Consider the following 13,433-nt stretch of genomic DNA (forward strand, 5'->3'; position numbering starts at 1 on the left):
ATCATTTTAAGCTTAAGCGGAGCATTAATTTGAAAAACACATCACAGCTTTTTTTTTCTTCAAAACACTGATTATTACTCACTGCAGACTTTGAGAGCCAACAAACATAACAAAACATCACTTACTGTACAAGCTCTGCTGTCATCTGGATGCCGACTGCTAGGATGTTCATATATTCCCATTTAGATGAAAAATTATTCATAGTCCTCGCAAAGAAAAGGGGGGTGGAACCAAGCGTCTTTTTGTGTTGTTCTCGCCGGGTCTAAATTGGCTGTCAAAGTGTACCAACTTGTCAGAATACGTCCTCGTCCTTCTACTATCCAGGTGAGAGGCAGGATTTACGATCCACAACAAAGTTTGACGAGCAAGGAAACGAGGAAGCAGCTGATCAGTCGATCATGTCAACATTGGCAAACAAGCTCGCTATAAATAGTTTGTCTGCTTTAGCACATATAATAACAATATCACTTATAGGCTCCAGCACCCCCCGCGACCCCGAAAGAGTGGTAGAAAATGGATGGAAGGGCACTAATACTTGTTAATATTCAAGTCACCAAATGTAAATGTAATATTGTTGGTACTTTTTGGATTTTTTTATTGGGTTTTATGAGCGGAATAGAGGACCTCCCATTGGCTCCGTTGTAAGCAGACTTTTTTTTAAATGTTTATTTGCTAGTTAGAATGCATAAAAAAATACATCCTTTGTCATGTCTTTCATAAAGATTGCGAACGATGGGCAACATTTAAAAAAAAAAGTGCAGTTCCCCTTTAAGTCGAGAGGGAGAATACCGCGCAGCCAGAATCCATGCGGTTGTGCACCTTTTGTCACTTAAGCACATTGGAGCCAATGTTCCCTCTAATTTTTCACGTGTGTGAGCAAACGCAAAAACTTCCTGAGCATTCAGTGGAGCAGCATCAGACGTGCACACTGTGGCTACACCAGCAGCACACCTGTCCCAAACCTGACTAAATAACAAGTTCAATCTCCATACATCCATCCATTTTCTACCGCTTGTCCCTTTCGGGGTCGCGGGGGGTGCTGGAGCCTGTCTCAGCTGCATTCGGGCGGAAGGCGGGGTACACCCTGTAAATGTCCCCACCTCATCGCAGGGCCAACACAGATAGACAGACAACATTCTCTTATTATTATAATCAAATGACAGCAGTCATTTCCATGAGATTATTTTCTAATATAAGTGTTTAGGCCCACTTACAATGACAATAACAACAAATATTGTTTTTCATGAACTGTGTACTTGTATTGTTTGTCTGGGTGGAGGTCCTGCTTTGGAAATAGTTTGTACCCCTTTCAGACATTGCATTTAGTTCCCATTAATACATTCACATGTTGCACAATGAGATGTAAGCAGGGGATCATGTGTACATTCCTGCAACTTCCTGTTTGTAAAAAATATATTTGTATTAGTATTTATTTAAAGGGGAACATTATCACCAGACCGATGTAAGCGTCAATATATACCTTGATGTTGCAGAAAAAAGACCATATATTTTTTTAACCGATTTCCGAACTCTAAATGGGTGAATTTTGGCGAATTAAACGCCTTTCTAATATTCGCTCTCGGAGCGATGACGTCACAACGTGGCGTCACATCGGGAAGCAATCCGCCATTTTCTCAAACACCGAGTCAAATCAGCTCTGTTATTTTCCGTTTTTTCGACTGTTTTCCGTACCTTGGAGACATCATGCCTCGTCGGTGTGTTGGGGCGGATTCAAGTTGCACCAGTGGCCCAAAGATGCGAAAGTGGCAAGAAATTGGACGTTTGTTCCGCACACTTTACCGACGAAAGCTATGCTACGACAGAGATGGCAAGAATGTGTGGATATCCTGCGACACTCAAAGCAGATGCATTTCCAACGATAAAGTCAAAGAAATCTACCGCCAGACCCCCAGGAAAAGAGAGCGGATAAGGGTATGTCTACAGAATATATTAATTTATGAAAACTGGGCTGTCTGCACTCTTAAAGTGCATGTTGTTGCCAAATGTATTTCATATGCTGTAAACCTAGTTCATAGTTGTTAGTTTCCTTTAATGCCAAACAAACACATACCAATCGTTGGTTAGAAGGCGATCGCCAAATTCGTCCTCGCTGTCTCCCGTGTCGCTGGCTGTCGTGTCGTTTTTGTCGGTTTCGCTTGCATACGGTTCAAACCGATATGGCTCAATAGCTTCAGTTTCTTCTTCAATTTCGTTTTCGCTACCTGCCTCCACACTACAACCATTCGTTTCAATACATTCGTAATCTGTTGAATCGCTTAAGCCGCTGAAATCCGAGTCTGAATCCGAGCTAATGTCGCTATAGCTTGCTGTTCTTTCCGCCATGTTTGTTTGTGTTGGCTTCACTATGTGACGTCACAGGAAAATGGACGGGTGTTTATAACGATGGTTAAAATCAGGCACTTTGAAGCTTTTCTTAGGGATATTGCATGATGGGTAAAATTTTGAAAAAATCTTCGAAAAATATAATAAGCCACTGGGAACTGATTTTTAATGGTTTTAACCCTTCTGAAATTGTGATAATGTTCCCCTTTAATATACTAACAGCATTTCATGATTAATATTTATAAATTAAGATTCCTAATGAATGACACGAGAACAAGCACACATTTGATTGGTAAATCATAGTGTAACGACCTGGAATGACACTTTATGTGTGGTGTTGGAGTTGTCCGACTTTTTGTGTGGCTGTAAACGCATCATTGGCTAAGTGCCATATGTGCATGTGTTGGCGCATGTGAGTAAGAGCGCTCTGGAGCAGTTGATATAACAAAGTTGCTTTTGGTTTGGTTTGTACTGCAGAAAACGACCACTTTTGCTAGATATCATTTGTTTTACTAATGTTTTGGTGATGTGTTTATGGCCGACAGAGTTTTGCTCAATAAAGTGAACGATGGAATTCATGTCCTCAAAGCGTCTCGACAGACGTTACAATATTTGGACAATGATGACGAAAACTGTTTTCTCTGTCGTGTCCGTGTGTCGAAAATTGTTATGCGCTTATTTTTTCATTTGATTTTGTGCGTGGCATAGATTTGTCGTGCGCAGAGGACACTTGAGCAGTGCGCAATTGCACAGGCTCGCACCTTAGAGGGAACGCTGATTGGAGCCCTAAAAAAAGACCTGTATTATACACTGTATTCGTCCAGTGTACTCAGGACTAGGCACAGTGCACAAAAACTGGTGCGTTTGCTCACGTTGCTGGGAAAGTCTATAGCTGCAGACTCAATATCAGTTTTCTGCCCTGTATATAATCTTACCTACAGAAAGTTACTTTTAAAACAGTTACATTAATATATATATATTTTTAATCATGACAAGTCAGGCTCTGCCTCCCCTGACTGCATGCCCCTTGTACTGTTACACCCCTAATACTGTATCTTCTGTCTGGGTAATATGTCATTAAGATGCCTAATTTTTTCATTCCATAGTGTTATAAATCGTCCAAAGACCACACCCCCCAGATGGAGCTGACGCTGACGGGTTGCAGCATCACCCATGTCCCCAAAGACGGCAAGAAGAAGAGACACGAGCTAAGGATTGTCCACCAGGCGGCGGATGCACTGGTGCTGGCCGTCCAGAGTAAAGAACAGGCAGACCAGTGGCTCAAGGTAAAATCTTTATATTATTTATGTATATTTATTTATTCTTCTTTTATAAAGTTTTTATGGTTGATAATAAAAAAATATATTATTACGAGATCCTGTACTTAATTAATATTGCAAGGTGGAAATAAATCAAATCAAATCAAATCAACTTTATTTATAAAGCACATTTAAAATTTACCACAGGGGTAGCCAAAGTGCTGTACAATGAGCAGGTTAAAAGATAAAACGAGTACCGAGCAAACACAACACAACACAAACAGAACATGATAAAATATAAAAAATAAATATAAGGGTAGTTAAATAGCTCAATAAAATATGTATTTAGAGCAGCTTTAAGTGTTTCAATTTGTCCACTAATGAAGGGAAAAAAGGAAATGATAATCAAAATAGGGATCAGAATCAGAATCAGCTTTATTGTCATTACGCAGGGTAACGAGATTGAGGCCATTCCATACAGTGCGATGTGTGCATGCTAGAAAAACAATGTGTAAATATATAAAAATATAAAAAATATAGAAGTGATATAAAAAATATAGAAGTGATATAAAAAATATAGAAGTGGTATAAAAAATATAGAAGTGATATAAAAAATATAGAAGTGGTGATAAACGGTATAATTAAAAATTGCGGTGAAATTTCCCACGCTTATTATTACTGTTTTAAATTTAAATTATCGTAAAACTGTGATTGATAACGAGGGATGTCCGATAATATGGTACCGCCGATATTATCGGCCGATAAATGCTTTAAAATGTAATATCGGAAATGATCGGTATTGGTTTCAAAATTATCGGTATCGGTTTCAAAAAGTTACATTTATGACTTTTTAAAACGCCGCCGTGTACACGGACGTAGGGAGAAGTACAGAGCGCCAATAAACCTGAAAGGTACTTCCTTTGCGTGCCGCCCCAATCACATAATATCTACGGCTTTTCACACACACTAGTGAATGCATATTATACTTGGTCAACAGACATACAGGTCACACTGAGGGTGGCCGTGTAAACAACTTTAACACTGTTACAAATATGCGCCACACTGTGAACCCACACCAAACAAGAATGACAAACACATTTCGGGAGAAAATCCGCAACGTAACACAACATAAACACAACAGAACAAATACCCAGAACCCCTTGCAGCACTAAGTCTTCCGGGACGCTACAATATACACCCCCGCTACCCCCTACCCCTCGTCCACCTCAACCCCGCCCACCTCAACCTCCTCATGCTCTCTCAGGGAGAGCATGCCCCAAATTCCAAGCTGCTGTTTTGAGGCATGTTAAAAAAAAAAATGCACTTTGTGACTTTAATAATAAATATGGCAGTGCCATGTTGGCATTTTGTTCCATAACTTGAGTTGATTTATTTTGGAAAACCTTGTTACATTGTTTAATGCATCCAACGGGGCATCACAACAAAATTAGGCATAATAATGTGTTAATTCCACAACTGTATATATCGTTATCGGTTGATATCGGAATCGGTAATTAAGAGTTGGGGAATATCGGATATCGGCAAAAAAGCCATTATCGGACATCTCTATTAATAACACTTCGATGAACACTGCTCATTTGCTGGAGAAGCAAGCTAGCGGTAGCTGGCTGAACAGCTAACATGAAAACAAGAGGCATTAACGTATGTCCTCATTGGAAAAAAAAACGACATCTCCAATCCAAACGTGTATCAACACATTCCTGTCTGAGCAACTTAGACATTCAATTGTGCACATTAAACCTTTCAAGTTGTGCTCTCTTTGGCAGAGATTGATCGATACTCCAAGCTATAGTACAATAGGAAGTGAATTTGCGTGACGTCACATAAAACAGATGTTACGCACTACATATTTTTCTTCATCATTAAAAAAACAAAACTTTAATAGAGTAAAACGAAAAAAGGTAAACATATTTAAACACTCAAAGTGAAATAATATCATTCAAAGTTGACTTATATAACCCTTAATCACAAACGTCTCAAAGGGCTGCACAAGCCACAACGTCAGATCCCACATCAGGGCAAGAAAAAACTCAACTCATTGGGAACAACAAGAAACCTTGGAAGGGACCGCAGATGTGGGGACCCTCCCACCCCCCTTTCCCGAAGAGTAATAAAATGTGCAATAAGTGCTTGCCCATACAAAGACAACATTCAATTGTAGAACATAAAGAAATTTGAGTTCAAATTATAAAGTGCATTTTTTTCCACTAAGAATTTAAAATGAACCATTAAAGGGGAACATTATCACAATTTCAGAAGGGTTAAAACCATTAAAAATCAGTTCCAGTGGCTTATTTTATTTTTCGAAGTTTTTTTCAAAATTTTACCCATCACGCAATATCCCTAAAAAAAGCTTCAAAGTGCCTGATTTTAACCATCGTTATATACACCCGTCCATTTTCCTGTGACGTCACATAGTGATGCCAATACAAACAAACATGGCGGATAGAACAGCAAGGTAGCGACATTAGCTCGGATTCAGACTCTGATTTCAGCGGCTTAAGCGAAATTGAAGAAGAAACTGAAGCTATTGAGCCATATCGGTTTGAACCGTATGCAAGCGAAAACGACACGACAGCCAGCGACACGGGAGAAAGCGAGGACGAATTCGGTGATCGCCTTCTAACCAACGATTGGTATGTGTTTGTTTTTAGTGTTGTAATGTTTTTAAGCTAAATTATTGGTAAACACAGTTTATGTATAATAATTTACGTAAAACCGCGAGTAATGAAAAGTTTTCATCAATTAATATATTATGTAGACATACCCTCATCCGCTCTCTTTTCCTGAAAGCTGATCTGTCCAGTTTTGGAGTTGATGTCAGCAGGCCAGGGAAGCTAGGGTCGATATTCTTCTCTTGATCATCTTTGGTGGCATAAGGGACGGTAGAAGCGGTGTGAGCCAAGACATCCAGGGGGTTTAGCTCGCTCGTCTGCGGGAACAAACTGCCGCCATTGCTTGCCGTGCTACCGAGGTCCTTTGTCCCTGAATGGCTCACACACTCCGGCAGATTCAATGGGGGTCTGGCGGCAGATTTCTTTGACTTTATCGTTGGAATGAATGAATGAATGAATGGGTTATACTTGTATAGCGCTTTTCTACCTTCAAGGTACTCAAAGCGCTTTGACAGTATTTCCACATTCACCCATTCACACACACATTCACACACTGATGGCGGGAGCTGCCATGCAAGGCGCTAACCAGCAGCCATCAGGAGCAAGGGGTGAAGTGTCTTGCCCAAGGACACAACGGACATGACGAGGATGGTAGAAGGTGGGGATTGAACCCAAGTAACCAGCAACCCTCCGATTGCTGGCACGGCCACTCTACCAACTTCACCACTCGGAAATGCATCTGCTTTGAGTGTCGCAGGATATCCATACATTCTTGCCATCTCTGTCGTAGCATAGCTTTCGTCGGTAAAGTGTGCGGAACAAACGACTGACCATTTTTGTCGGCTTTTCCCACACCCTCGTATTTTGAACAAATTTCGTCCAATTTCTTGCCACTTTCGCATCTTTGGGCCACTGGTGCAACTTGAATCCGTCCCTGTTCGTGTTGTTACACCCTCCGACAACACACCGACGAGGCATGATGTCTCCAAGGTACGGAAAACAGTCGAAAAAACGGAAAATAACAGAGCTGATTTGATTCGGTGTTTGTAATGTGTTTGAGAAAATGGCGGATTGCTTCCCGATGTGACGTGACGTCATCGCTCCGAGAGTGAATAATAGAAAGGCGTTTAATTCGCCAAAATTCACCCATTTAGAGTTCGGAAATCGGTTAAAAAAATATATGGTCTTTTTTCTGCAACATCAAGGTATATATTGACGCTTACATAGGTCTGGTGATAATGTTCCCCTTTAAGTTAATCAAAAACTACTAATCGTCAAGTGCTTTTGCCCAGTGGTCTTTTCTTTCAAATTGTTGCCTCTTATCAAACACTTTCTCATCAGTCAGGTGGCTTTACGTTTGCTGCAGTCGCCGCTATTAACTAGGGATGTAACGATATCAAAATCTCATGGTGTGGTATTGTCACGATATTAAAGCTACGGTACAATATTATTGGGGTATTGTCAAAAAAGAAATAGTGAAGGCTCGGTAAAAATGTCATAGTGTCTAAAATGAAGAGTCAGGAATGTGTATACACTGCAAAAAGTCAGTGTTCAAAAACAAGAAAAAAAAATACAAAAGTTAGGGGCACTTACTTGAACTAAGCAAGATTATCTGCCAATAGAACAAGAAAATTTGGCTTGTCAAGATTTTCCAAAACAAATAAAATTAGCTAACCTCAATGAACCCAAAAAATACCTTAAAATAAGTATATTCTCACTAATAACAAGTGCACTTTTCTTGGTAGAAAAAACAAATATGAGACCTTTTTGCTCAATATGTTGAAAAATATTCTTAAAGGGGAACATTATCACCAGACCTATGTAAGCGTCAATATATACCTTGATGTTGCAGAAAAAAGACCATATATTTTTTTAACCGATTTCCGAACTCTAAATGGGTGAATTTTGGCGAATTAAACGCCTTTCTATTATTCGCTCTCGGAGCGATGACATCACAACGTGACGTCACATCGGGAAGCAATCCGCCATTTTCTCACTTTCGTCGGTGTGTTGTCGGAGGGTGTAACAACACGAACAGGGACGGATTCAAGTTGCACCAGTGGCCCAGAGATGCGAAAGTGGCAAGAAATTGGACGGAATTTGTTCAAAATACGAGGCTGTGGGGAAAGCCGACGAAATGGTCAGTCGTTTGTTCCGCACACTTTACCGACGAAAGCTATGCTACGACAGAGATGGCAAGAATGTGTGGATATCCTGCGACACTCAAAGCAGATGCCGACATCAACTCCAAAACTGGACAGATCAGCTTTCAGGAAAAGAGAGTGGATGAGGGTATGTCTACAGAATATATTAATTGATGAAAACTTTATTCATTACTCGCGGTTTTACGTAAATTATTATACATAAACTGTGTTTACCAATAATTTAGCTTAAAAACATAAATTTTTTTCAATCATTCGAGTACATTCGGGTAGTCTTGTGTAATGCAGTATTTTGTGTCTATTTAGGTATGGTTAACCCGAGTGCTGAAATCGTGGAAAAATATATGTTCTTAGCGCGCCTGAAATGGGCTGTCTGCACTCTCAAAGTGCATGTTGTTGCCAAATGTATTTCATATGCTGTAAACCTAGTTCATAGTTGTTAGTTTCCTTTAATGCCAAACAAACACATACCAATCGTTGGTTAGAAGGCGATCGCCAAATTCGTCCTCGCTTTCTTCCGTGTCGCTGGCTGTCGCTTGCATACGGTTCAAACCGATATGGCTCAATAGCTTCAGTTTCTTCTTCAGTTTCGTTTTCGCTACCTGCCTCCACACTACAACCATCCGTTTCAATACATGCGTAATCTGTTGAATCGCTTAAACCGCTGAAATCCGAGTCTGAATTCGAGCTAATGTCGCTATAGCTTGCTGTTCTTTCCGCCATGTTTGTTTGTATTGGCATCACTATGTGACGTCACAGGAAAATGGACGGGTGTTTATAACGATGGTTAAAATCAGGCACTTTGAAGCTTTTTTTAGGGATATTGCGTGATGGGTAAAATTTTGAAAAAAACTTCGAAAATTAAAATAAGCCACTGGGAACTGATTTTTAATGGTTTTAACCCTTCTGAAATTGTGATAATGTTCCCCTTTAAATTAAGTAAATGCTAGTGCCATTATCTTGACATAATGATATGCACTAGGCATTCAATTTCTTGCATTTTCCCATCGATAACATGACATCATCGTGCCAAGTGAGTGCTCTTTCAGTCAATTATATATATATATATATATATATATATATATATATATATATATATATATATATATATATATATATATATATATATGAACTATTTCTGTTCAAAATAGTTAGAAATGTTAAATGTCTAAATATTAACTGTCAGTTTGCTGTACTGTGCCAACTGTACTACTATATGAGTACATATTTTTTATTGTTTCATTGAAAATAAAACAGCAAAGTCCGTTTGGCTGTCATCTGTTTTAATTATGAGACACAATTGTTTCAAAGTCATGATTTTTTTATTTCATGCTTGAAATAGGAAATTCTTACTTTGAAAAAGCAGTTTTATACTTGTGAGTGTTGATGACACAGCTTTGCAACAGTTGATATTCTAGTTTCAAGCATGTTTTACTCAATATAGGTCATCAAATCTCAGCAAAAAGCTGTAATATCTTACTGAGATCATTTAGGACCAAAACACTTAAAACAAGTAAAACACTAACATAAAATCTGCTTAGTGAGAAGAATTATCTTATCAGACAGAAAATAAGCAAATATCACCCTTATTTGAGGTATTCAATCTTACTTAGATTTCAGTTTTTGCAGTGTAGGATAGACTTTATTCATCCCACAATGGGAAAATGATGTGGTTCCTGTGCAGATACAAAAAGTCCACAAAAACAAGGTAACAAAACACCACACCACACTGTTCAACCAGAGGGAAACATCAAAGAACATAAAATACCGTTTTAAAAAAGCACAAAGGTGATTCAGCCAGCTGCCACTTCAGCAGCACCACTTTTTACATACAGCTACAAAAGTAAAACACAACGAAAAAGCAAAAAATGAGCAATATATCATACATACGATTACACCATGCATAGACAAACAACACAATAAAACACCATTTCTACACCCACATACATTGTGGTGGCCTCTGCAATGCTCCACGCCATGGTCTTTTGGGGTCGGGGGCCAGGAACAGACCCAACAAAGCTCTCAACTAGAGATGTCCGATAATGGCTTATTTGCCGATATCCGATGTTCTTAATTACCGATACCGATATCAACCGATACCGATATATACAGTCGTGGAATTAACACATTATTATGCCTAATTTTGTTGTGATGCCCCGCTGGATGCATTAAACAATGTAACAAGGTTTACCAAAATAAGAGAACAACTTCAACTCAAGTTATGGAAAAAAGTGCCAACATGGCACTGCCATATTTATTATCGAAGTCACAAAGTGCATTATTTTTTATAACATGCCTCAAAACAGCAGATTGGAATTTGGGACATGCTCTCCCTGAGATAATCCTGATACCCTCTACAACTATGGGAAATACTGTACTTTGACTTTCGCAAAGTGCATTATTATTATTTTTTATTTTTTTTAAACATGCCTCAAAACAACAGCTACAAAAACAATGACGGCACACAGCTCCAGTCCAGAGTATACTAGAGTAATAAAGTAAATAATAACATAGTCCTCCTTTAGTGCAAGACTGCCTGGCATTCTGTATAACAGGAAATTATAAACTGGGCTCAATCTGCCCTGCTCTAACTTATTTGTATGAGTAACACAAATGTGCTGCAAGCGAGTGGTGAGGGCTTGAAGTGGCCTGGCAGTCAGCCAGAGCTTCTGAAATGCTGCGTTGAGACAGAGCAGCTCCGCTCACTGCAAGCTGCAAAGTGTGCGCCATGCACGGCAGACTAGCCACACCAAACTCCACCGTAGCGTTTTGCCATATTGCGTGGGCTTTCACCTTGGGGTGGTTTTTGTTGTTTGTTTGGAGTCTTTAAAGGGGAACATTATCACCAGACCTATGTAAGCGTCAATATATACCTTGATGTTGCAGAAAAAAGGCCATATATTTTTTTAACTGATTTCCGAACTCTAAATGGGTGACTTTTGGCGAATTAAACGCCTTTCTAATATTCGCTCTCGGAGCGATGACGTCACAACGTGGCGTCACATCGGGAAGCAATCCGCCATTTTCTCAAACACCGAGTCAAATCAGCTCTGTTATTTTCCGTTTTTTCGACTGTTTTCCGTACCTTGGAGACATCATGCCTCGTCGGTGTGTTGTCGGAGGGTGTAACAACACGAACAGGGACGGATTCAAGTTGCACCAGTGGCCCAAAGATGCGAAAGTGGCAAGAAATTGGACGTTTGTTCCGCACACTTTACCGACGAAAGCTATGCTACGACAGAGATGGCAAGAATGTGTGGATATCCTGCGACACTCAAAGCAGATGCATTTCCAACGATAAAGTCAAAAAAATCTGCCGCCAGACCCCCATTGATTCTGCCGAAGTGTGTGAGCAATTCAGGGACAAAGGACCTCGGTAGCACGGCAAGCAATGGCGGCAGTTTGTTCCCGCAGACGAGCGAGCTAAACCCCCTATCGACCCTAGCTTCCCTGGCCTGCTGACATCAACTCCAAAACTGGACAGATCAGCTTTCAGGAAAAGAGCGCGGATGAGGGTATGTCTACAGAGTATATTAATTGATGAAAATTGGGCTGTCTGCACTCTCAAAGTGAATGTTGTTGCCAAATGTATTTCATATGCTGTAAACCTAGTTCATAGTTGTTAGTTTCCTTTAATGCCAAACAAACACATACCAATCGTTGGTTAGATTGCGATCGCCGAATTCGTCCTCGCTTTCTCCCGTGTCGCTGGCTGTCGTGCCGTTTTCGTCGGTTTCGCTTGCATACGGTTCAAACCGATATGGCTCAATAGCTTCAGTTTCTTCTTCAATTTCGTTTTCGCTACCTGCCTCCACACTACAACCATCCGTTTCAATACATTCGTAATCTGTGTAATCGCTTAAGCCGCTGAAATCCGAGTCGCTATAGCTTGCTGTTCTTTCCGCCATGTTTGTTTGTGTTGGCTTCACTATGTGACGTCACAGGAAAATGGACGGGTGTATATAACGATGGTTAAAATCAGGCACTTTGAAGCTTTTTTTAGGGATATTGCGTGATGGGTAAAATTTTGAAAAAAACTTATAATAAGCCACTGGGAACTGATTTTTAATGGTTTTAACCATTCTGAAATTGTGATAATGTTCCCCTTTAAGCGACAACTGTGTGGAACTACTTTTTTTCGCTGTTTGCTTTTCATCCCTCTTCCGCTTGTATTCATCGTGTATCTCCTTATGATTCTTGAAGAGGTGGGAGATCAAATTGCTCGCATTAAAGGAAGACTTCTTAGTTCCTCCTCGCATAACCAACTTTTTGCAGTCATTGCAAATTGCCAGTTTTTTATCCGTCAGAGACCCTTTAAAATAATCCCAAACCATAGACATGGTTGTCATTAGTCAGTCACAGAGCGAGCTCGCTTGTTAGCCACGGCTACAGCACCGGCAATAACACACTCTTGTTGTTGTTGTTATGCTCCGCTCGCGGCGGTTTGATGAGGTCATCAAGCGTCGCCAGTAAACCTCTCATGCTGCAGTCGTCAACTCCTGTGTTGTGTGTGGGAGAGGAGAGAGGGGAGATGGGAGAGGGGCTGCTGACTGGGAGACGCAACTGCTCTGTACTTCTCCCTACGTCCGTGTTTTACGTACAGCGGCGTTTTAAAAAGTCGCCATTTTAAAGCATTTATCAGCCGATAATATCGGTAGGCCGATATTATCGGACATCTCTACTCTTAACCAATGTCCAGTCCGCTCGGATGAGGGAGAATCTGTCCAGGGAGACCGAAGTGTCCGATACATGCTCATTCAGCCAGGGCTCCGTGAAGCTCATCCATCTCTCGCTCCGCAGCCCTGTCTCTTCCTCCGAATCTCCTCCGGTCTCTCCACACGGACTCCGGTGTGGCAGAGAGCCACAAACATCATGACAACACAAACATTCAACCATGCCGTAGGGGAGCGAGGCTGTAGCAAAGCCACAACGGAGAGAGCGACGACAAACACGAAGATGATAAGCATTTATTATTATCGCCTCACTTACCTCACTTACTTACAATTATTTATTGTGATATATTTAACGTACAC

The 13,433-nt window shown here is 40.4% G+C and overlaps 1 protein-coding gene across 3 annotated transcripts in view; it reads left to right on the forward strand.

The window, feature by feature from the left end:
* The window catches only part of afap1 (actin filament associated protein 1), a 243,923-nt gene that overhangs the window by 164,378 nt on the left and 66,112 nt on the right, over positions 1–13,433 (forward strand). For all 3 annotated transcript variants that reach the window (XM_061961210.2, XM_061961209.2, XM_061961211.2), the window contains exon 6: positions 3,450–3,629. In XM_061961210.2, the coding sequence (XP_061817194.1) occupies positions 3,450–3,629 (180 nt within the window). The remainder of the gene's footprint in view (positions 1–3,449; positions 3,630–13,433) is intronic.

Source organism: Nerophis lumbriciformis, linkage group LG05 (assembly GCF_033978685.3).
Source record: "Nerophis lumbriciformis linkage group LG05, RoL_Nlum_v2.1, whole genome shotgun sequence".
NCBI lineage: Eukaryota > Metazoa > Chordata > Actinopteri > Syngnathiformes > Syngnathidae > Nerophis > Nerophis lumbriciformis.